Below are 24846 nucleotides of genomic sequence, written 5' to 3'. Positions count from 1 at the left end.
TGCACTTAGGGTTTCTGACTGTAAAGGTAAAAAAATAAATGTTTTATGTTAACATACAGTATATGATTTCATAATATACATCATTTACCATGACGTTCAATTTTCAATTCTTCATAGAAAATAAAACTAATGTAAGCACGTGCTTTTCGAACACGGGCTATTATAAAATTTGGCAGAAATATTATTTCCCATTTGTAAAGTACGGGCTATTATAAGATTTGGCAGAAATATTATTTCCCATTTGTAAAGTATGTCCTCTAAAGCAATAGCATATACTCTAAATTTTGTAGGCAAAAAAAAAAAAAAAAAAACCAAACAAACAAACAAAAACACATTGTGAAATAAATTATTGTACTAAGTTGTTACATTTGGGTTTTTACCTTCCTTCTTAAGGTTTCTATTTTCCTCTGATGAATTATTACTATTATTATTACTGATTATGTTTTCTTCTATTTTCCTCTGATGAAATATTATTATTATTACAGATTATTTTTTTCTTTACACAAGTAGGGGTTTAGATTAGGGGATGTTATCCTTTCTTGTGGCTGTGTAAATGTGCAGCAATTTGTGAAATTGATGTGCTAAGGGCTGCAAAAATAAATATGAATTGCCTATTAAAGATATGTCTAACAAAAATAAATAAAATAAATCACTTTTGGGTTTTCCTGTCAGAAGGAAAAAGTGTAATTACTTCACATGACAAATTAATAACGCATTTGACGATTAAAATATGTATTTAACGTTCATAAATCAACAAACAGTGAGGACAAGCGGTACAAAAGCTGAATAATTGTGGACACGAACCAACGAGAAGAGTCCATCACAATTAATGTAACTCATGCTCAACATCATGTCGACACCAGTGTGACTGTCCCTTTAAGAAACTGCACTTGCAGCCATTTTCTGCTCTTTGTGTGGGGTGGATTAAAGCGGGGCAAAACTACAGCATCACTCGACTCTCAAGACCTGCTAAAGCCGGAGAAGAGATTGGAAAGGCGTCGCAGACCGCGCCACTGTCCGCACGCCTCCCATATCGTCGGACAGGCGTGAGATTTGCAGGTACGTGGCGATGGATGGAGACTCGAGGATGAACGTGGTCTCGCTGGTGATGTGAGCTGTGTAGTGATGATGGCTTGAGAGAGTGCTCATTTTTTCTGCCCCATTTCCTGCTAACATAGTGCATCATTCTCGGTATTAATTCATGCTTACACATAGTAGTACATCTAAGGGCGTTGCTGAGCGACTCCGGTCCTAGTGAACCGCTTCTCCGTTATCTCCACACACGGTATTCCCGTTAGCTGCCAGCGGCATCGTAGCTCCCACGGAGATGAGATGAGATGGGTGGGGTGAGGAGAGCGTAGCAAGTGCAACGACGAGTGAATAGAGGCCAGACGATTTTCTCCATAAATCAAAGAAAAGCTGCCAATCGTAAATCGTTTGGTATACTTTTTCAAGTCAGGCCACATTCATTTATATATCCTTTAACAAATGTCTCAAAGGGCATCACAGGCCCACACTTGACAAACATTTACGACATCCCCCCAAAAGAGCTAGGAAAACCCTAAACCCCTAACAGAGGGAAATGGGAAACGTTGGGAAAAGGCCACTTTTTGTCTCGTAGGTTCATTGTAGACATGAGAGTGAGCGAAGTGTCAACATCGGATAGGCTGCACTGCTCTCATGGTGACACGCCTGCAGGCCTGAGACTGATGCTCAAATGACATACAGTATTCGCCTGCTTACTCTTCACGTCCAAATTAGCAATTTTCAAAGAACTCACATGATCGCAAGCGCGTAACATGGGTATCTGCCATGTCTTTTTCACGCTGACTCTGCTGTGAATGTGTAATAATTCAGCCCCTTACCCAAAGCCATGATGACATGATTTGTAGCAGACTGCATGCTTCACCGAATTTACTTCCAGACCTAGAATTTTCCTCAAATGAATTCAATATCAACAGTACACTGCATGTCATGATTGTAGGGATGTCTCCAATCTGATGAGGATAAGAAATGCAGCCCGATTGGAATCGGGTATAAAAGATTGGCTTTGGAAAATTGTTTTTTTTCCCCCCCGAGTATTTACATTTTAATATATATATATATATATATATATATATATATATATATATATATATATATATATATATATATATATATATATATATATATATACTGTATATATATATATTTCATTTAATTTCAGGCAGTATATTCATTCTTTACAATACAGTTCTGCTTTCAACAAAGGACAGAAAAAAATGCCTGAAACGGAGTGAGACAAAGAAAAACTTCTCAATTTTCATGCAAATCAGTAAGCTATTTCCCAGCAACCTCTTCTTGTTTTAGATAGTCACTTGAGGACATTCTTTCCCTGCAAAGGTAACGGAAGAACCAAACCCGCAATGGCAATTTCCTCTGTCATTGACGCCGATAGACAGCTAATCCATTTTGAATGAGGGACACCCCAAAAAACAATCCGGAAAGCTCTATTAACTGCAAAACTCAAGCCTAACCAACAGCTCAATATTACCACAAAGAGGCAAAATAAACAAATTCTCAGTTTTATGGTCAGTGTTTGTATAATTTACTGTCACGCATACTGTGATGAATGTGATTTGTTTTGCCCCCAAGGCCTTCCCTACTTGTCAAGCAACCATGTGATCAAGAATTGTTTTGGCATGAGCATGTTGTGTCTATTGTCACTGACGAAAACATGTCATTGATTGGGTCAGGTGATGCTATAGCCAACGTCATATACACACAGACACTGCTGGAACATGTGTTTGGAAATTCTCTGGATTGGTTGTGTTTGGTGAGTATGAATCGATGTAACAAAGGCAACCCTGGGGCAGGAGATTCCATTCAGCAGTGCGACCCCGGACTTGACACAGTTTCACTCTGTTTGTGTCTCTTTGACGAATGCTCCATAAGAGACACTGGCCACAGTTTTCTGCAACTGAAAAATACATTTAATGATTCACATCTTCAGAGAATATATTAATTCAACATTATGTTTATTAGTGTTGTTGAAGTGTCTCATGAGCACTGTATATTTCTCTTGTTCATGCTATCCTGTTTCTCACGCTTTCCTTTTGTCATTTTGTGAAATCTTCAGGAAAGTTGCGCCAATTGTAATCTAGTGATCCCTGAGTACTCACTCTAATAGGTTGTGAAACAAGCTTCATTTGCTCAATATTTCCCATTTACAATTTAGATTGTTTTTGGTGGCACAAAGTTTTACTCATACAGCAGCCTGCAGGCTTTTTGCAGTAAGTTAAGTGTCACCTCCCATTTGTTCTGTACACAGTTGCATACATGTGAAAGTTCAGGCCCCCTGGATAAGGGCAAACTTTTGGAAGTCACTGTAAATTTTATTATTATTATCAGTTTAATTTGCTCTTTTTGGTGGTATCGCTATTAGGGTTGGGCATCATTTGAAAATGAATGACTCCGGTTCGAATTCCGATTCCACGTTTCGATTCCGGTTCCGAATGATTCCCGATTCAGATTCTTTTAAGAGGCAGGGTAAAAAAAAAAAAAAAATGCTGGGTCTAAAAAATTGCATAGTTTATATTAAATGAAGTTTTTTTTTAAATTAAATGAACTTCTCACAGGGCTAATCATAACTTGTATATAAATATCAGTCTTTAAACTCGAGCAATTTTTTTCCGCTCAGGGCATCGAAACAAGGAATCGAAATTAAAAAATTCGAACGATTCTGGAAGCATCGGAGTGTTAGAACCGGTTCCTATCGATGCTCGATGCCCAACCCTAATCGCTATTAAGCCTGAACAATGAACATATATCGACATTGACATCGACATTGAGGATTTTACTTCTGTGAAAACGTGATTAGTATCAGTGCAAAACAAGATGGATTAAATGTTCACATTTAAAAATGTGCATTGTGTTTGTGGGTGTTGTACTGTCCGTATTGCGCATTCAGCGTTGTTTTAGCTCTATTTTATATTAATTTATCAGTGTAATTGGTGAGGGCTCGCAGCAGCCACTTGCACTTGTGTTGGCAGTGACGTTGCGACCGCATGTAGTCAAAGAGACACTTTGTGAATGAGCTTTATTCATAGTGTCATGTTGTTTGGTTTGATAAAATACTTTGCGTAAGAAGTCATACAATTTCTACTCTGTATTATGGATCACTATGCAATCATAAAATAATTTGCACGGGAATTGTAAATTATAAAAAATATACATAAATATACAGTACAATAACACTGTTGTTTTATTAATGCAGTTAAAAGTCATACAGACATAAGTGAGAGGAATGTGAAATGACAAGTGCCAGAGACCAAATGAGATTTCATCATTCGACCTCTTGCACTAGTTTGTAGGCCTGTAACAAAAGTTGTGTAAGAAAATAACACTTTTGCAATCCACCTGACCGTCTGTGATGCTTTGATGCAACAGTGTGTAGAGCTGCATTGTACCACATGACACGCAAGTATCACAGGCGAAAATCTTTAAAAAATTATATTGCAGTCAGAGTATTCGTCAGAAAAATCTTAATTAGTTTTTTTTTTTTTTTTTTGTCAAAATCGTGAAGCCCTAATCGGCATTGTGATTGACGGATTCCACGCATGGATGGTAGGAATTGGCAGCATCAAACACTCAGCGCAGCTGTGATGTTCACAATGTAGTTATTGCATGTATGTTAATGTAGTTGGGTTCTGGTGCCTTTGGGGGGAGCCATCGGAGTTGTTGTGGTTATTGGGAATGCGGAAGCAAGGGAGTCTAAGTAAAGTTGTTGTTGGAAGCAAACGTGTGTGTTTCTTCGGCATCACAAATATAACATTTGGCAGACGAGGATGGCTGATTTTGCTCTGCCACCGCCTCCACCTTTTCTCCCCTTCCCGGGGGAGCCGACTGTTCCTTGGGATAGGTGGCTGGCGTCTTTTGAGGACTACCTGCTGGCTTTGGGTCACGCAGGGTTGGAAGATGCGAGAAAGTGCGCGCTGCTGCGGCATTGCCTCGGGCAGGAGGGGCAACGCATTTTCGCAACGCTTCCGTTAGTGGATGACAAGTATGCCACGGCCATAGCTGGCTTAAGAACTCATTTTTGTTCGGGACGGAGCCGGCGTATGTATCGTTTTGAGTTCCGGCGGAGGGCTCAAAAGGCGGGCGAGTCGGTTGCTCAGTACGTCGCGGCTCTGCGTGAGCTGGCAAGACACTGTGATTTCGGCGGCTTGGAGGATGGACTTATCGTGGATCAGCTAATAGAGAAGACACACTGCTGTCAGCTGAGGGAGAGGTTGTTGTTGGAACCTGACACGATGACGCTCGCTGACGCGCTCGCACTCGGAAGGCAGTTGGAGGCGGCGTTGTCGGAAGCCCGCCTGTTTAGCCGCGCAATCCACGAGCCGGTGACGTCATCAGACGCGCCCATCCAAGCGGGGTGCAGCCTGGAGGTGCAGAGAGTGGATCGGGCACCAAAGGAGGCTGCGCCTGCGTGTTGCACTAATTGTGGATCATCCAAGCACACGTCGAGGGATAGTGCATGCCCCGCACAAGGCAAACGATGCCGTAATTGCAATAAACTGAACCATTTTGCTCGTTGCTGCCGCTCCTCTCCAGCGCGCCAAAATACAGCAGCTGTTCCCATTAATGCTGTTCATAGCAGGCAGGCATCGTTCAAACATTGTACATGCAACGTGGGGGGCGTGCCTGTCTCGTTGCTTGTGGATACAGCGGCTAAAGTGTCAATTCTCAACAAATACACGTATGATCGTCTGTTTAGTCATGTGCCGTTAAAAAGGGCGACGTTGCCTCTGTCGGGCTATGGCCATTCTCCAATCTCCATCATGGGCGTAGCGTGCCTTCCTGTCAGGTACGACGTGCGCAGTGTTCCTGCTGCTGAATTCCACATCACGCGGAGGGGTGCGAACATCATGGGCCTAGACCTACTGCTCGCATTGGGCTTCACCATGACTGACGCAAAAGGCGTGCAGATCCTGAACGTCGCCTCCTCCTGGACTGACTGCTACCCGGAGCTGTTCGTAGGACTGGGCCACATGTCCGGGTTTGTGCACCAACCCACCGTTGATTCGTCGGTGCGTCCAGTTATCCAGCCGCTGCGTCGCATTCCATTGGCTCTTCGGGACTCAGTGGAGGTGGAGTTACACCGCTTGGTGAAGGAGGACGTCATTGAGCCTGTCAATGCTTCACCATGGGTGTCGAACTTAGTGATTGCGAAAAAAAGAGGGGGCGGATTGCGTCTTTGTGTTGACCTGACGGACGTCAACAAAGCCATTATCCCGGACAAATACCCTCTGCCCACGGCCGAAGAACTGACCAGCCATTTTCATGGCTCTTCAGTTTTCAGTAAGATGGACTTGCGTAATGGATATCTTCAAGTCCCTCTAGCTCCAGCCAGCATGGACCTCACGGCGTTTGTAACCCACGTGGGGGTCTTCAGGTACAAACGCATGGCATTTGGGCTGTCGTCGGCTCCTAGCTGTTTCCAGAAAATAATGACTCTCATCCTGGCTGGCATTCACGGGGTGTCCATCTACCTGGATGACGTAGTGGTGCATGCCCCATCAAGAGAGCTTCATGACACCCGCCTTCGGCAGGTTTTTGAGAGGTTTAAACAGCACGGCGTCACCTTGAACCCCGATAAGTGTACCTTCGGTGTGGCTGAGGTGGAGTTTTTGGGATTCAGGTTGTCCAAAGAAGGCATCGCTCCAATTATGTCGCACACTGATGCGGTGCTCTCGCTGCCAGACCCGCAGTCACCCTCCCAGCTCGCGTCCTTTCTGGGAATGGCAACCTACTACCTGCGGTTCCTGCCTCATTTCTCAGAGTCAACGGCCCCTCTGCGACAGCTCCTGAGGAAAGATGCCGCGTGGCACTGGACCCCAGCCTGCCGGGAGGCTGTACAAACAATCAAGCAGCAGCTTACGTCCCCTCCTACTTTGACGCACTTCAGCCTGACTGCGCCCACTATGGTCACCTGTGACGCATCTGGAGTGGCGCTTGGTGCTGTTCTCTCGCAGGTCCACGGAGGAGTTGAGCGTCCTGTAGCCTTTGCCTCCAGAGCCCTCAGCCCGGCTGAGCAGAAGTACTCAGTGGGAGAAAGGGAGGCTCTAGCCTGTTTGTGGGCATGCGAGCGCTGGCATGTTTTTCTGTACGGCAGGAGGTTCACAATCCGCACAGACCACCAAGCACTGACGGCATTGCTGGCGACAAAAGGCTCAGGTCATAAGCCAATGAGATTGCTGAGGTGGTCAGACAGGCTGAACCAGTACAACTTCGACCTGGAATTTATGCCTGGACGGGCGAATACAGTAGCCGACCTCCTCTCCAGGGCAGTCTCAATCACGAGGGCAACGACTGATCAAACGCCTGAGCTGGAGTGCGAGGAGGACTGGGTCCATGTGTTGCACGGGCCTCTCAGCACGGTGGTCACGCTGGCAGAACTGCAGCAGGCGTCGGCTGAGGACGATACACTCGTGACCCTCCGCCAGTACATTCAGAATGGATGGCCGGGTAAGGTAGAAGACCAGCTGTTACCCTTTTACCGGGTCAGGGATGAACTCTCGTGCTGGGGAGAAGTCTGCCTTGCCCGTGGCCACCGCACCATTGTTCCACAGAGACTAAGGGCCCGAGTACTGCATATGGCACATGAGGGCCACCTGGGGGTGGTCAAGGTGAAACAACGTTGCCGTGACACCGTGTGGTGGCCTCAAATCGACACTGATGTGGAGGACCTGGTACGGAACTGCTCATGCTGTCTCCTGAGTGGTAAGACAGGCAAGCCTGCCACGGCACCTCTTAACCCAACACCATGGCCTTCAGCACCATGGGACCATATTCAGATTGACCTTTGTGGGGAGCTGCATGGGGCACCTGCTCATGCACGCTACCTGCTTGTGGTGCATGACCTACATTCTAAGTGGCCCGAAGTGGTGCAGTTGTCCTCCATCACCACGCACGCCATCATCAACAGTCTGGACGTGCTTTTTGGGCGTTGGGGCCTCCCCGCTGCCATCACCTCGGACAACGGGACTCAATTCACGTCGTCGGAGTTCCAGGAGTTCTTGGCACGGCGGTCCATCAAGCATATCAGGTCAGCGCTGTATCACCCAGAGGGTAACGGGGGGGTAGAAAGACTGAACAAAACATTGAAAGAGGGCATTCGAGCCTGCCTAGAAGACGGACAAACGTTTAATGCTGCTCTAAATCGCACCCTCCTGACTATCCGAGCATCGAGACACTGCACCACGGGAGTGTCACCTGCGCTGCTGATGATAGGGCGAGAGCTGAAGCAACCGTTGGACCGTCTGAGAGCTGTGACTACGCGTATACAGGAGGGTCAGGAGCATCGAGAAGTCAGGGCCCATGTCCAAAGTGCACAAGCCCGCATGAAGGGGAGGTTTGATGTCACTCATCATGCCCAGACCCCGGCATTCTCGGTTGGTGACTGGGTCAGGATCAGGTATGCACACCGTCAAAACAAGCTGAAGTCGTACTGGTCTGAACCTGTTCGGGTGTCAGCGCAATTGGGTCCGGTCACATACCGTCTGGAGAATGGGACTCGTTGGCACTCAAACCGGCTGCACAGGGTCTCACCCCCCACAGTCACCCCTCCAACGTTCTCCCGGGCCGCATCCCTTAATTGGAGGCCGCGCCCAGGAAACCTCCAGGAGGGGACTCTCCCAGCTGAACAGACAGGGGCGGCCCGCCAGCCGACTCGTCCTCAGAGAGCAAGGGCCCCGCCGGTCTGGCATGGCGATTATGTTATCGGGACATGAGAGACTTTGGGTGAAGGGGGGGGCATTTCATGTTACGGTTAAAGGTTTGTGATTTTGTTGTTTTCTCAAGGGAAGAGGGGGAAAATGTGATGTTCACAATGTAGTTATTGCATGTATGTTAATGTAGTTGGGTTCTGGTGCCTTTGGGGGGAGCCATCGGAGTTGTTGTGGTTATTGGGAATGCGGAAGCAAGGGAGTCTAAGTAAAGTTGTTGTTGGAAGCAAACGTGTGTGTTTCTTCGGCATCACAAATATAACAGCAGCCCTGTTAAGTTTTTAATTTATTGAATATTTCAAGGTCCCCTTCCCTCGAATTAATATGTTTTAAAAAATCTTTTCTATTTCAGGCCATCATTTTGCTGCCATCATCATAAAAACACCTCTTCTGAGTAGCTTAACATTAAACTTTAAATTTGACATTTTTTTTATGTTGTCTAGTGAGCTATGAAGTTATTGTTTTAGTGTAACAATGCCTACAGTTAGGAAACTTAGTGTCCAGGGAGAAATGAATAGATCTTCCTTGGCTATGTAAAGAAGACGCGCACAAACACACACACATACTGTTGAACAGTTTAGTATAGGCTGGGAAAGTTTATTCAGCCAACTCCAGCTTTACTAAAGGCCTGTGTTTCCAAACATGAATGGGATCAGAGCTCAGCAGCACTCTACCAAGCCCCCACTACCAAGTAATTATTTGTCATCAAAACCAAAGTTTTTGGGATGAACCAAGTTCTCAAAAGCCTGATTTTGCTCCACAGTACATTAATTTTCAAAATAACTTTTTTTTTCTTTTTGTGACATTATTATGTGTTCATTGGAACAAGCATGTTATCACTAAAATGATCTATTATTCAGGCAACTGACACAAATGAATGTGGCAGGGTGTCAATGGTGTCTTAGAAATATTTTTTGACGGATCAAATGTTTGAAATTAATGCACTTAAAAATATTCTGGAACTTTTAACCACGGTTTAACGAGGTTTTAAAATGTATTTTTGTACTCAAGCTTTCACTAACAAAAGTATCTTGCCAAGTGGATTCTTGTGTTTCGAGGCGTGAATGCCAGTGACCAATCAGCAGGCTTCTCAATGTTCCCTTTAACATTTGCTGCTGCAGCTCTTCAGCTACCTGACTGAAGGAGAAACTGCTTTGATTAGTGGAAGGCTGACGTGCGCTTGATATGAGAAAGTACGGGCAGACCTCCATACTAGTACCTATGTAGAGTACATAAATTTGGCCAGAGAGATTATTACAGTGAAATGGGGACATGACGATTACCTTTTCACCCTGATCTCTCGTGTCCTTCTATGTGAACTTCCCTTTTAATAAATTTGAAAAAAAAATACATTTGAAATATTCACATTGTTATAGTTGGGTGTTATGTGCAGAAATTTGAGGAGAAAAATGAATTTATTCTATTTTGAATGAAGCTGTGCCATAAAACATGGAACCAGTGAAGTGCGGTGAAGTACAATTGCACATTTAGAAACTTGGGAGTCAGAGACGAGTCACACATAATGGTTTATTCTGGCTCATTTCTTTTTGACATTCATCTTCTCAATTCTGGTCATGCCTGTTAAGATGATTATTGGCCATGTCAACTTTGTCTGCTCAGTCAAATGTAAACACACATTTTCCAGACACCCATGATGAGAAAAGAGGTGGCTACATTTGCGGGTGCAGTTCTGGTGGTGATTGTCATGAAAAAGAAAGGGCAAGGACCACACTTTCTCAATAGCCACAGACATACATTAATAAAGACTATGAATGACATACATAAAGTTTTACTTCATGAATGATGTGTGCGTACATGTACGTATGTACATAATTCGGATTTCCTCATGCTTCATCAATCTTTTTTATGGCAAACATCAAGAAGTTAGGGACTTTGTAGCTCTTGCTGTAAGGGTGTTTGCGTGTGTTTTTTTTTTTTTTTAAGGAAAGTATTGAGCTGTAGGGCCTACAGAGCAGACAAATAGGAATTCAGAAGAGGAAATGAGAGTCTAGAGCTATTTCTATATCTTCAAGTTTGTTTAATGATAAACAGTTGACTTATGCGAGCATCCATACACAGGGTTAAAGTTGCAATTCTTCAAATAACATGTTATTAAGTAGATTGCATTCAGTCTTTTTATTTGCAGTTTTAGGCAGGGAAAGCCACTGAATACTGCTCTGTCTTTGTGGGTTGGTGTTTGTTTTGGATATTTTGACATAAGCACTAAGCATGTCACATACTGAATGAAAAGCATTATTTTTCTCCTTGAAGTCCCTCCTGTGCCATCATTCATCTGCATGTTTTATTATGGTTATTTATCTCACCTTACCTATCTATCGCCCCTCCATTTTCTTTCAGACTTGGGTGAGGTGTGAGCAAGGATTTGTAACCATGACGACACACGTGACCCTCGAGGATGCCCTTTCCAATGTGGACTTGCTGGAAGAGCTGCCCCTCCCAGACCAGCAGCCATGTATTGAACCCCCTCCCTCCTCCATTATGTACCAGGTACAAACCCAGCTTGACTATCACCTGCACAGCTAGTGTCCATGTACATTATTTTAATATGCTCACTAATTTCTCCCTTCTAATGCAGGCCAATTTTGACACCAACTTTGAAGATAGGAATGCCTTTGTTACTGGTATAGCTCGTTATATTGAGCAAGCCACTGTCCACTCCAGCATGGTGAGGCCCCCTTTCCTTTTTAAAAGGGTTCAATAAAACTAGCCTGCCATTATAAATAGAATTGGGGTTTCTTCCACCTGATAATTACAGCAAAGCCCAAGATGATGTGCAGCACAAAACTGGTAATCATTCAAATTGCATTATTAAACCACACATGATCACACACTTGGGATTCAGCCAGACAAAGTTCCACTCCACCTCCTCCTTCATGTATGCCATGAGGTGACTAGTGTGACTTGACTTACAAATAGCTGTGCTTATTCAACCCTATTTTACCAGGAAGTCCCACTTAGTCTATTTGAGGATACTATATCTAGGGGGATGGAAAAATGTGCTCACCTATTTCTGAATGGGGGGAACGTTTCCCCTGTTGAAATATTAATAATGTGCCCATTCATTATGGAACATGTTACTCATCTGAGAGGAATAACGTGTTATGGTGTAAAGATATTGTAGCCATAAAAGAAACTAAACATACCGGTACTGACCATAAAGGAAAACAAAATAATTACCGGTACTTAAATATTCTTCCAAATTGAATATTTATAATATGTTACACAATTATCTATAATATACCTTGTAGAACTAGTGTGTCTACAAAGTTAGCATGTATGATACTGTAAGGGTCCTTATCCATATTAAAATATACATTTTTATTTTATAGTATTATGAAAGTGGATTTTATTCTGACTGCCATTTTTAGCATAGGAACTCTGTTCATTTTGTTGAACTAATGCATCTTTACTTTTTCACTTATTGTAGAATGAAATGCTAGAGGAAGGACATGAGTATGCTGTGATGCTTTACACTTGGAGAAGCTGCTCTAGAGCTATTCCGCAGGTAATACTCAGATACGCATATAAATGTTCATTGGGGGAGTCAGACTATACTTTGAATTCACTGGACTGTAAAATAAATTTTGGTATCTTTTTTGCTGTCATGCACAACCCAGAAGTTCCTCATTTCCTCACGTTTAACATTTGCACTCTGTCTCTCTCAACTCACTCCCGCAACCTAGAAATCATTATGACAATTAACTTAAATTCGACCACCACATAAACCAAATCACCAGAACTAGGGCTGCAACTAACGATTATTTTTATAATCGATTAATTGAACGATTAATTGGATAAATGTCATTTCTTTCCATTACCTTCACAATTTAATTTGGCATTGTTATAGGCATTTTGTAAGTAACAATGAAGACAAAATGGATCTCTATTTCCTTCAAAAATATTTTACAACAGCTTCCTGACTTAGCTTTAGTCTACAACTGTACATTGATTAGCTGTTGCAGCCTTATTAAGAAGCTAGTTTAAACAGTAAGATGTTGGAAAATTGGCAAAAATATGAATTGTTGTTTTCCAAAGTAAAAGCAGATTTATGTTCATGTCCTACTTTGACTTAACAAAAATATAATGAAGATATCCGATAATATTTACAACTGAGAAGTTATATGTATTTTATAATTTCAAGAATTTACAGTAGTTTAGGATGAAGAAGGTTCTAAAAGATTAATTGGTTATCAAAATAGTTGTCGATTAATTTGCTAATTGATTAGTTGTCTATTAATCGATAAATTTTTGCTCCTCTAACCAGAACTGGCCTCTTCTACCTCAAGTTAACCCGCCTCTCTCTTCCCTTACCTTCTCTGGATCCATGCCTTCATCACCTTCAGACTTGACTGTAGCAACAGCATTCCCTTCGGTTCTCCATTCAAACTCGTGAAAAACCTACATTATATCCAAAACTGCACGCCTTCTAACCTGAAGAAGCTATGGAAATCACATGACCCTTGTTGTTCTTTGCGACGTGCACTGGCTACCCATTACTAACAGCATACAGTTTAAAAGTATCCTACCCACACACAAAGCACTGGATAACTATGCCCCCCCCTTACCTCACAGATCTTCTCTGTCCCCACATCCCTTTCCGTCACCTCCACTTATCTAATGGAAACATCCTTGCATTGCCCCCACAAATGGCACACTGAATTTAGGGGGGTAAGAGCCGTCTCCGTTGCTGCCTCCTCCCAATGGAACTAACTCCCTAAATCAGTGGTTCTTAACCTTGCTAAAGGTACCGAACCCTACAAGTTTCACATGTGGATTCACCGAACACTTCGGAATTAGATAATGAAGCATTTTTTTTTTTTTTTTTTCAAATTCAAAACCGATATAGCTAAGCTAACAAGCTAATAATTGACCAAATCCCCATTCAAAATTATTCACATTTTGACAGCATGTTTTGTAAAAAGGTCACAATCTCAGACCACGCTGCCCATTGGTCTGTTCTATTCCCTCATACCAAGTGTGAGTCAACCCTCCACTGAGCAAACCAGTTCCTCCTCCCATTAGATCGAGGACTAGCAGTTAAAAGAAATGGATTAAGCCTGTAAATTGGGAGCAAACCAGTCCCAAACTTTGTCTAAAAAGCCACATTACCTAGATATAATCAGCGTACAGATATAGGACTCTGTGTTTCTTTGCCTTTGAGAACCCCTTAGACTTACTCACTGAACCCCTGGGGTTCGATCGAACACAGGTTAAGTACTACTGCCCTAAGTTTATCCACACCTCTTTACACATTCCTTCATTCAAAAAAATTGATAAAAACCTGCCTTTTTAAACTGGCTTTTAATTTATAATTCTGTTTTTATCTAATGTTTTATTCTGCTCATGTTTTTTGACTTGTTTCTTTGTTTAAACTGTAAAGGGTCTTTGTGCATCTGTAAAAGCGCTCCACAAATAAAATTATTCTCATTATTATTGCCTGAGACCCTCAAGAAGTCAAAGAAGACTTATAAACAAAAAAATTTTTAATATAGGAGGCCTTAATAAATAAATAAGTAAATCAGCTCAATAAATAGCTCAAACCCCTGTAATCATCAGCATTTTTTCATTCATTCATAGCCCCTAATTGACCCCCAATGAACTGGCTGGGTTAAATTTACAGTGTACTGTAAACATTATTTGTACTAAGGAGTATTTTTTGATGAATTAACAGGTAACAATGACATGATACTGTATGTAATAGTGCCCTCTTGTGTTTGTTAGGTAAAATGCAATGAGCAACCCAACAGAGTTGAAATCTATGAAAAAACAGTGGAGGTGTTGGAGCCTGAAGTCACCAAGCTCATGAAGTTTATGTACTTCCAAGTAAGACCTACTTTATTTTAAAGTAATAATTTGAGATAGTTTAGGGGAATAACGTCTGTACTCATGCTGCAATACATTAAAAAGAATACGTATTGCTTTTACCAAGAACAAATAATTTTGTAATGGGTTTTAATGTATTTTTCCTCTGTAGAGGAAAGCCATAGAACGTTTTTGCAGTGAAGTGAAGCGTCTCTGCCATGCTGAAAGAAGGAAAGACTTTGTTTCCGAGGCCTATCTGCTCACTCTGGGCAAATTCATCAACATGTTTGCTGTACTGGACGAACTGAAAAACATGAAGTGTAGCGTAAAGAATGACCATTCTGCTTACAAAAGGTATTGCGCTATGGATAATCCAACTTTTCTTATTGCTGCATTTGCTTTTCCAAAATGGGAATTACATGTCAGGCTGTCTTTGTCTCCAGGGCTGCTCAATTCCTGCGGAAAATGGCTGACCCTCAATCCATTCAGGAGTCTCAGAATCTTTCGATGTTCTTAGCCAACCATAACAGGATCACTCAGGTATGTTTATTGTTCCCTTTTCATTTTCACCTTTTCAGAATGTACTGTAACTGTAAAAAAAAAAACAATTTCTCATTTTTGAATCCTTTTTCTTTTGTTTTTTTGTGGTTTATTTTTGTAGTGCCTGCACCAACAGCTGGAAGTGATTCCAGGTTATGAGGAACTTTTGGCTGATATTGTCAACATTTGTGTAGATTATTATGAGAACAAAATGTATTTGACTCCAAGTGAGAAACACATGCTTCTCAAGGTAAACACATACATTTTCTTACCTGCTTTTATACTATAATCATGTACTTTAGCTTATCTTTTAAAAATAATTTATATGTCCATGTATCAGGTGATGGGGTTTGGGCTGTACCTGATGGATGGTAATGTGAGTAATATCTACAAGCTTGATGCCAAAAAGAGAATCAACCTCAGCAAGATTGACAAGTTTTTCAAAGTAAGGCTTTGTCCTGTTCAATGAACCTTTGTCCAAAAATGAAATGATTAAGGAGAGACTTTTATCTCTGTGTTTTTAAGCTTCAAGTGGTGCCACTGTTTGGAGATATGCAGATAGAGTTGTCCCGCTACATTGAGACAAGTGCTCACTATGAGGAAAATAAGTCCAAGTATGAAACCCATTTCATACACCCTTGCAGATTTATATTTCCCCATTCTTTTTGACACAACACGTATGAATCCCTCCATTTTCACCTTTTTCTACAAAGGTGGACGTGCACCCAGAGCAGCATTTCACCACAGTACAACCTGTGTGAGCAGATGGTGCAGATCAGGGAAGACCACATTCGATTCATCTCTGAGTTGGCGCGCTACAGCAACAGTGAAGTGGTAACGGGCTCTGGCCTGGACAGCCAAAAATCAGATGAGGAATACAGAGAGCTTTTTGACCTTTCACTGAGGGGTCTGCAGTTGTTATCCAAGTGGAGTACACATGTCATGGAAGTTGTGAGTATTATTTGTTGAATGGCCAAGACAACACTTGATAAACCTGTTTTATAGTAGCTCAATAAATTAAGTAGATGTTCTGTACCTGATGTTTTGAAAAGTGCTTGTGAGTGAATGTGTATTCTGAAAGGCACCATCATATTTAATCGAACCTTTTTGACCCTTTCAGTACTCATGGAAGCTGGTCCATCCTACAGACAAATTTTGTAATAAGGATTGTCCAGGCACAGCAGAGGAGTATGAGCGAGCCACACGTTATAATTACACCAGTGAAGAGAAATTTGCTTTGGTGGAAGTGATTGCCATGATCAAAGGGCTCCAGGTACAAAAGATACCTGAAGGTTTTTATTTCGTCTTTGTCGTATTTTGTATAGACTACATATGGATACGCTCAGCTTTTGACAAATAGACAACCTTTTGTCTTTTGCTGAAATGCTTTATGTTAAAAATGTTCTTATACAAATGTGATGCACTGCATTCAGTACTTGTTCCGATGTGTCAATCAGGTTCTCATGGGACGAATGGAGTCTGTGTTTAATCAGGCTATTCGGAACACCATCTACGCAGCACTGCAGGACTTTGCCCAGATGACCCTCAGGGAGCCTCTACGTCAGGCTGTGCGCAAGAAGAAAAATGTCCTCATCAGGTACACTTGCACATTGTGTAATCAAAATTGTTGTCTGGCGTGGCTCTGCCTTAACATTCTCTTATCCTGCAGTGTACTCCAAGCAATTCGAAAGACCGTTTGTGACTGGGAGGGGGCGAGAGAACCTCCAAATGACCCGTGTCTGAGGGGGGAGAAGGACCCTAAAGGTGGTTTTGATATCAAGGTGCCCCGGAGAGCTGTGGGACCTTCTAGCACACAAGTATGTTTAAGTCAACTTATTGACAACAAATGGGACAGAAATGATTATACAAATGTGGAATAAGCTTAATAACTATTTGACTTTGATAGAGCTGCAGTTAACAATCAAGTCCACATGCAGTATTTACTATACAGTAACTCTTGTATTCTTGTATCTCATTAAAGTGTGAGTGTTTAGTTTCTTTCTTCTTCACTGTCTCTCTTTGTGCTCCCCTGCAGCTGTACATGGTGCGTACTATGCTGGAGTCATTGATTGCAGACAAGAGCGGCTCTAAAAAGACTCTGCGCAGCAGTCTGGATGGACCAATTGTTGTGGCCATAGAAGATTTCCACAAACAATCCTTCTTCTTCACACACCTGCTCAATTTCAGCGGTGAGGAGACTACTTTGCACTAAAAATAACTCACCTCATTGACCAAGGCAGTTGGTGTCCTTAGTCTTGATGAATTGATCAGTCAGTCAGGAGTTGATAAGACCTCGTTCTTTCCTCTCATTCTCAATTATTCATATGTCTATAACCAAGGCATTGTTTTCTTGATTCCTTAAATAAGATGCAATGACAGCTATTCCTTTAAATATCTTAAATATCTGAACAAATGTGAGACAGTAGTAATACAGTATGTGTTCAAAACTCAGCATTGCCTGTGGCTTGGCTGTGTAAGACACCAGCTTACTCTTGTGATATCTGGAAGGCTGTTGAATGATTCTTTTTAAAGTTTGGGGATACGCAGTAACGAAAATAAATGAATACTCCATTGATAAACAGAAATAAATGTTCTGATTATGAAGCATAAAGAAGAACTATAAATCATTAATACAAAGAGAAACTGTATAAATCTGTATTTCTTGAACGAAAATCTCCCTTTTTTAAATTCTTTTAATGCCCAGAGGCTCTGCAGCAGTGTTGTGACCTGTCCCAGCTCTGGTTTAGAGAATTCTTCCTTGAGCTGACCATGGGTCGCAGAATCCAGTTCCCTATTGAGATGTCCATGCCGTGGATCCTCACGGACCACATACTAGAGACCAAGGAACCGTCAATGATGGAGTGAGCCTGAGTTCCTTAAAATTTAAATGTGCTTTGAGGAAAATGATTTGTAATGAATATTTCCTCTTTTCCCTAGGTACGTGCTGTATCCACTAGATTTGTACAATGACAGTGGCTACTATGCTCTCACTAAGTTCAAGAAGCAGTTCCTTTATGATGAAATTGAGGCTGAGGTATGGCTGCTTAACTCCAAATACAGTGCCATTATTTCTTGTCAGTGTCTTGAAACAAAAGTCTTTGCTCCTTGTTTACAGGTTAACCTATGCTTTGATCAGTTTGTCTACAAGTTGGCTGATCAGATATTTGCCTACTATAAAGCAATGGCCGGAAGGTAGGAGGAGTAAATTTGTCTTATTACCGTGTTGGCCCGAATATAAGACGGCCCTGATTATAAGACGACCCCCTCTTTTTCAAGACTCAAGTTTGAAAAAAGACGTTTTGAACTCAAAATTCATTTTTATACAGAAAATAATTACAGTACATCCGAAACAAATGATTATAGCAATATATTTGAGAGAAAAAGAATGTTATTTTGCCTCATTCAAATCTTAATATCTGAACATTTAAACATGTAAACTAAAGCGCATTGGTAAATGAATGGCTTCTGGTTTTTGAAATGTAAATAAACCAATCTATTGTGATAAAACAACACAATTGCAATAGCTGCATTAACCATCAAAGTGAAGTCTATCTGTAACTGCTGTCTTGAAACAAATCTGAATAAGGAAAAACATTGCAATAAAATAATGCAAACTGGTTAAACTTTAGAGTATCTGAGATCTGTCATGACAGAACATCACTTCAATGATATCTGGCACCATCTAGCGTCGTGAATGGGGAGAGTAGCTGAGATCTGTCATGACAGAACATCGTTTCAATGATATCTGGTGCCATCTAGCGTCATGAATGGGTATAATGTCTAGACCACGAATATAAGACGACCCCCTCTTTTTCAGCCTTATTTCAATGCAAAAAAACACCGTCTTATATTCGGGCCAATACGGTAGTTTGATATTTTTGGCACAATGTCATGCACTTTTTTAAGTGTTTGGCATTTGTTCCACAGTGTCCTGCTCGATAAGCGCTTCCGTGCAGAGTGTAAAAACTATGGGGTGATCATACCATATCCTCCTTCAAACCGCTATGAGACATTGCTTAAGCAACGACATGTGCAGGTACTGAAATACAACTCTTGTATATAACTGCAATTCGCTTATTTGTTTTTCTCACCGTTTTCCTTCTGTATCCTCCAGCTTCTGGGCCGCTCAATTGACTTGAACCGTCTTATCACCCAGAGGATCTCTGCCGCCATGTATAAATCTCTCGACCACGCCATCAGCCGCTTTGAAAGCGAAGATCTGACCTCTATTGTGGTAAAGAAACATGCCTCGGCCCAGCAAAATATCTGACCTTCCAAAACAGATTCAAAACACGAAACTTTCACATCTGGTTAGGAGTTGGAGTGGCTTTTGGAAATCAATAGACTCACTCACCGGCTTCTGTCCAAGCACATGACCTTGGATAGTTTTGATGCCATGTTCCGTGAGGCCAATCACAACGTCTCAGCTCCATACGGCCGGATTACGCTTCATGTGTTTTGGGAACTCAATTTTGATTTCCTCCCTAATTATTGCTACAACGGCTCCACGAACCGGTCTGTCTCTGCTTACAAATACACTTTTTCTAAATTGGTAATCATTTTATTGTTATAAATGTTTGTCGTTTTCAGATTTGTACGCACAGCCATTCCCTTCACCCAGGAGCCTCAGAGAGACAAGCCAGCCAATGTGCAGCCTTACTACCTGTATGGGTCCAAGGTGTGCCACAATCTTAGACAAATTTAATTTTAGAAAAGCTTGTTCAGCTACATAGGCTTTTTTTCTTTTACTAACTGAGCCTGATGAATTTTCTCTTTTCTTCCTAGCCTCTGAACATAGCTTACTCTCACATATACAGCTCCTACAGGAACTTTGTTGGGCCTCCTCACTTCAAGACTATTTGCCGTCTTCTTGGTTACCAAGGCATTGCTGTTGTGATGGAGGAACTGCTCAAGATAGTGAAGAGCTTGGTACCCATCATTGTATTCCCTTTAGAATTCCTAAACGTCGATTTGTTTAGTGGAATCTCAACATGACCGTGGTTCATTTTTGTGTCTTCTCAGTTACAGGGCACCATTCTGCAGTATGTGAAAACCCTCATTGAGGTCATGCCCAAAATCTGCCGCCTACCCCGCCATGAATATGGCTCCCCAGGTGAGCATTTGTCTTCTCTTTGTCTGTAACTAATTTGTCAGGAGGGTCCAATTTTCAGTGTTTGCAGAATTGCGGAGTCATTTTTTGCTAGCTGGAAATGTTACTACCATCAGTGATGATCTTCTTATCCTCTGTTACGGGGGACTATTGCTCAATGGGGATCAACAGCCCTATCTGACATCAGTTTGTTTCCCACTAGCCTTACGTAATTAGTAGAATGAGCATACTTTAGCTAGCCAACTTTGATTTTTATACAAGTGCAGTTAGAATCAAGATTTTTTTTCTGGTTTTGTCAAATCTATCATACAAAGTAAGCCAAGACTCTCATACTCCTTTTATTGCAGGGATCTTAGAGTTCTTCCACCATCAGCTCAAGGATATTATTGAGTACGCTGAGCTCAAGACAGATGTCTTCCAGAGCTTAAGAGAGGTGGGGAACGCCATTCTCTTCTGCCTGCTCATCGAGCAAGCTCTGGTAAGACCACGACTCTGCTTCTGACATGACAGTTTGAGCTGGTATAATAAGATCTACCAGCCTCTACTGCTAATGTGTTGTGTGGTTCTTGTGGGAGCCTGAAGTTTTCTGCCCAATTTAAGATGTTGATTTCCTCTAAATTAGCTATCACAGTCTTTCAGGCCCCGGTCTAAGTGCCACAGTGAGTTTAATCATGAAACTATGATTCTATTTTTCATTACACGCTGGCATCAACCACAGGTGGTAAGGATATGGGTTTTGTTCATTGCTATCAAGATAACACTGAGATGCTTTCTTTCTTTCTGGTTCTCTCATTTTGGTTTGCCTTGATGTGTTTCTTTTCTCTGTCCTTTTCTGTCTTTGCATGACAGTTTTATAATGCATCAGCGCTAGAAAAAAATTTTTGGTATTACATCAAATTTAGAACTAAAGAAAAACAAACTAACAGGATACTGAACAAGAATCCCAATGTACTTTTCATCATTTGAGGAAAGTACCACATTTTTGTAGAGTTGCTGTTGCAGTCATGCACTTCCATGCATTTATTCTGATTCTTGGTGCATGTTTCCTGTTTGTAAACCACATCTCTTTTGTTCGAGCACTAACCTTTATGGTGCCTGTGCATATATTAGCTTCAACATTCATAGTTGCACATGTCCTGCCTTTATGATTGCATGGCTCTTTCTCTCATAAATGCTAGGAAATGATTTAACACTCTGCTTCTCCTCATTTAAGATTGTGCGTGTTTACCAAATGTCATCACTTGAATGAACAACAAACGCTCATCTAAGCTTTGCTGCAAAGGAAAAACCAATTTCAAATCTTTTTCATTTTCATTGCCTAAATGGGCGCATTATTGAAAACCTCTGTATTTCATAATTACAAGTGTTCTAATTGTCTTAAAAGCCCAGAAATAACACTTGACAGGGGAATTGTACTCCTTAAATGTAGTCAATTGGTTGACATGTAATAGACAGACTATGGAATTTAAGGGAAGTATGCTGTGTTGATGACAAATTAACATCATTTCATGACTATCTGCATGCTGTGGAAGGGGTTTCCTTTAGCAGTGCTGAGCATTACAATTATTTTATCTTGTATTTTTTGTTTTTAAACATAGTCCCAAGAAGAAGTGTGTGACCTTCTTCATGCTGCTCCTTTTCAAAACATTCTGCCAAGAGTGTACATCAAAGGTATATTTGATTTAAAATCATTTCACTTGAATAGATGATCGTTTGAAGTTTTTGTACATCAGTCACACTAAACGGATGTTGTTATTGAAGAGGGAGAGCGCCTGGAGGTAAGGATGAAAAGACTAGAAGCGAAGTATGCCCCTCTCCACCTTGTACCTCTGATTGAGAGGTTGGGAACGCCTCAGGTATGTTTGCTTTGCACCAACATGATCCTACTTTTATTTTGTAATGTATTAACATTTTATTGTTCTGTCTTTCTGGTAGCAAATTGCCATTGCACGTGAGGGAGACTTGCTGACCAAAGAGCGTCTCTGTTGCGGCCTTTCCATGTTTGAGGTCATACTGACACGCATCCGCAGCTTCCTGCAGGATGGGGTGTGGCGTGGGCCTCCTCCCACCAATGGTGTCATGCATGTGGACGAGTGCATGGAGTTCCACCGCCTCTGGAGTGCAATGCAGTTTGTGTATTGCATCCCAGTGGGCACTCATGAGTTCACAGCAGAGTGAGTACGACCAGACTTGTGTATGACAATATGTAATAGTTACAGCTGAATACTTAGCACATGTCAGACATTCCAGATGAAAGTACTATTGTGAGTTGTTTGTTTTGCAGTTTTAATGGTCACTATTTATGATAATGCTGACCTTTTTTAAAATTAAATCTTTTTTCCCACTGTTTCACAAAAACATATTTCAAAAGGAGACCTGTTTTTATCACAATTGCATTTTTGTACATCAAACCTCTCTGCAAATGAGCAAATTTTGAAATCGGTGGTGATGTGATGTATCCCAACACACACTTTCAATTAATCAATATATAGAAGAGTAGCATGTCATATGCTTTTCTCTTTAGGCAATGCTTTGGGGATGGCCTGAACTGGGCCGGCTGTGCTGTCATTGTTCTGTTGGGACAGCAGCGTCGTTTTGATCTCTTTGACTTCTGCTATCACTTGCTCAAAGTCCAAAGGCAAGATGGCAAGGATGAGATCATAAAAAATGTGGTGAGTATAATTTGCTGTACCAGAAATGGAGTACCAAACATTTTCATTATTGAAATATTATGTTTTTTTAATAACTGTAATTGACAGGTTCACTATTGTCTTTTTTCACAGCCACTAAAGAAAATGGCAGACCGCATCAGGAAGTACCAGATCCTTAATAATGAAATCTTCGCTATCCTAAACAAGTACATGAAGGCTGTGGAGACAGACAGTTCCACTGTAGAGCATGTTCGCTGTTTCCAGCCACCTATACACCAGTCGCTGGCTACCACTTGCTGAAAATAAATACAGACGTACGAGGCACATTGAACAGAAACATTCCCCACATACGTGATGCTATGCTTGCCCATTTCTGGTCTGACAGTTGTGAGTTACTGTAATTCCTCCTTAAAATATCTCATGTTTTTTCAAAGACAAGTCATCTTAAACTGTTACTTCTCCTGGAATTTCTGTGAATGCTTGCAAAAGTGGAGTTGGCAAGACCATAGGTGGAAGTATATATTATTCACATCTTCACCTTTTTGTTTTAGTATTATACCCATGACTTTCAATTCGAATCATGCATGCCCATTTTTATTCCTTCAACTGCACACCAGATTAGATTACTTCCACAAAATAGTCATTTTTAAGTCCACTTCCAAGTCATCAAAGACTCAGATTAAGGAATAAAAAGAAGGTTACCATGATTTTTTACTAATTAAATGAATACTAATCAATGTTATGTTAAAACTTTTGACCAACAAAACCTCGAGCACTAAAATATATACTATGTGCTCACATCTGATTGACATAAGGTCATTTTTTTTCTCATTTCCATATTTATCTGGTGTGCCTATGATAGGTCTTCACTCTTCAGTCTATCATGATACATTTAATTTGAACCACCCTCCCACCCTAAAATTGGCCTACTTTCAAGATAAATATGTTACACGGCTGGTTTGTACTGCTTTTAATGATCTCAATTGCAAACCCATTTCATTTTCAATGTAAATTCCTAAACTAAGTGAAGTGTTCGATGTCGTAATTGTTCTTGTTTTATTCAGAATATTTTTATTTGCCCATGGTTGGTATAATTGTCTGCTACTCATTGGAAAGCTCATGGAAAGCTCATTTATTTTTCTTTATTCTGTCTCTTTGAAATATCTTTATATACTTTCCATGATTACATTAATGGTATTTTTAATTTAGAAAGAAAAAACATTATGGGTGAACATGTTTTGATTGCCCACAGTCTGGGAGAGTGCTCCAGCACCCCCTTGAGCCTCGTGAGGATAAGCGGTGTGCAAGGTGAATGAATGAACGAACAAGTTTTGATTTTTCAGAGTTTAAAATAACATCCATAAGGTGAGCAAATACCTCTGGGTGTATAGCGACAGTGCTGTTCTAGATTAATCTGTTTCGAGTGTGTGTGGATAATGCTGTCCATTAAATTTGTCAAATAAAAAAAATATGTTACTAAAAGCCACGTATGATTAAATGAGCATTTCTTGAATATTAATCAGTATTAATTATTGTTGGACTTTTGGTTTCGCAGTGCTACCAAAATATTCTCAAGCCCCTATTTTTTAACAAGAAGTACAACAAATGACTTACTCAACCTCTACCAGTGATCTTTTACAGCATCATTTTTACTTATAAATCTTATTTTTTAACTACTATCTTTTTATTTATTCAACTTTGATCTATTCATTTCCAGGTTTATCTAGTAAAAACAAAAGGCACAAATGTATCAGTGCGAAACCTTAGCATGGAAGTGTAATTTATTGTCATCAATGGCTCCATTTGTGACATGATGCTTTGTTTATGTAATTGTATAAGTGACCATGTTTTGAAGTACTGAAAAAGGAGAAATGAGTATAAAATGTACAACAACGGTCCTGCATAGGATTTCAAATTATGTTGTATTTCCATGAAATAAAATATGTTTAACTGAAAA

At 41.1% G+C, this 24846-nt stretch overlaps 1 protein-coding gene and 1 long non-coding RNA gene across 4 annotated transcripts in view; one reads left to right on the top strand and one right to left on the bottom strand.

Moving 5' to 3' along the window:
• LOC130924176 (uncharacterized) overlaps positions 1-1317 on the bottom strand; it is a 4998-nt gene extending 3681 nt beyond the window's left edge. Inside the window, exon 1 of the long non-coding RNA XR_009064835.1 lies at positions 1210-1317. This is a non-coding gene — a long non-coding RNA (uncharacterized LOC130924176). The remainder of the gene's footprint in view (positions 1-1209) is intronic.
• Positions 908-24846, top strand: cyfip2 (cytoplasmic FMR1 interacting protein 2). Of its 3 annotated transcripts, XM_057850578.1 has the most exons (30): positions 908-1059; positions 11124-11273; positions 11362-11451; positions 12214-12291; positions 14508-14609; positions 14761-14942; positions 15032-15128; positions 15250-15378; positions 15469-15573; positions 15654-15742; positions 15842-16079; positions 16249-16401; positions 16586-16725; positions 16798-16945; positions 17164-17317; positions 17833-17989; positions 18066-18162; positions 18244-18320; positions 19056-19164; positions 19243-19362; positions 19444-19643; positions 19719-19806; positions 19914-20057; positions 20151-20241; positions 20586-20716; positions 21837-21909; positions 22000-22094; positions 22174-22412; positions 22763-22910; positions 23022-24846. In XM_057850578.1, the coding sequence occupies exons 2-30, from the start codon at positions 11157-11159 to the stop codon at positions 23187-23189; spliced, it is 3759 nt and encodes a 1252-aa protein (XP_057706561.1). In that variant the 5' UTR covers positions 908-1059; positions 11124-11156; the 3' UTR covers positions 23190-24846. The 3 variants fall into 3 exon arrangements, with proteins under 3 accessions (XP_057706561.1, XP_057706563.1, XP_057706562.1); XM_057850579.1 differs by lacking the exons at positions 908-1059; positions 11124-11273; positions 11362-11451 and adding an exon at positions 11469-11573 and having other exon boundaries at positions 20586-20718; positions 21836-21909; XM_057850580.1 differs by lacking the exons at positions 21837-21909; positions 22000-22094; positions 22174-22412; positions 22763-22910; positions 23022-24846 and adding an exon at positions 20957-21814.

Source organism: Corythoichthys intestinalis, chromosome 11 (genome assembly GCF_030265065.1).
Source record: "Corythoichthys intestinalis isolate RoL2023-P3 chromosome 11, ASM3026506v1, whole genome shotgun sequence".
Classification (NCBI taxonomy): domain Eukaryota; kingdom Metazoa; phylum Chordata; class Actinopteri; order Syngnathiformes; family Syngnathidae; genus Corythoichthys; species Corythoichthys intestinalis.
This window is presented reverse-complemented; position numbering and strand designations above follow the sequence as displayed.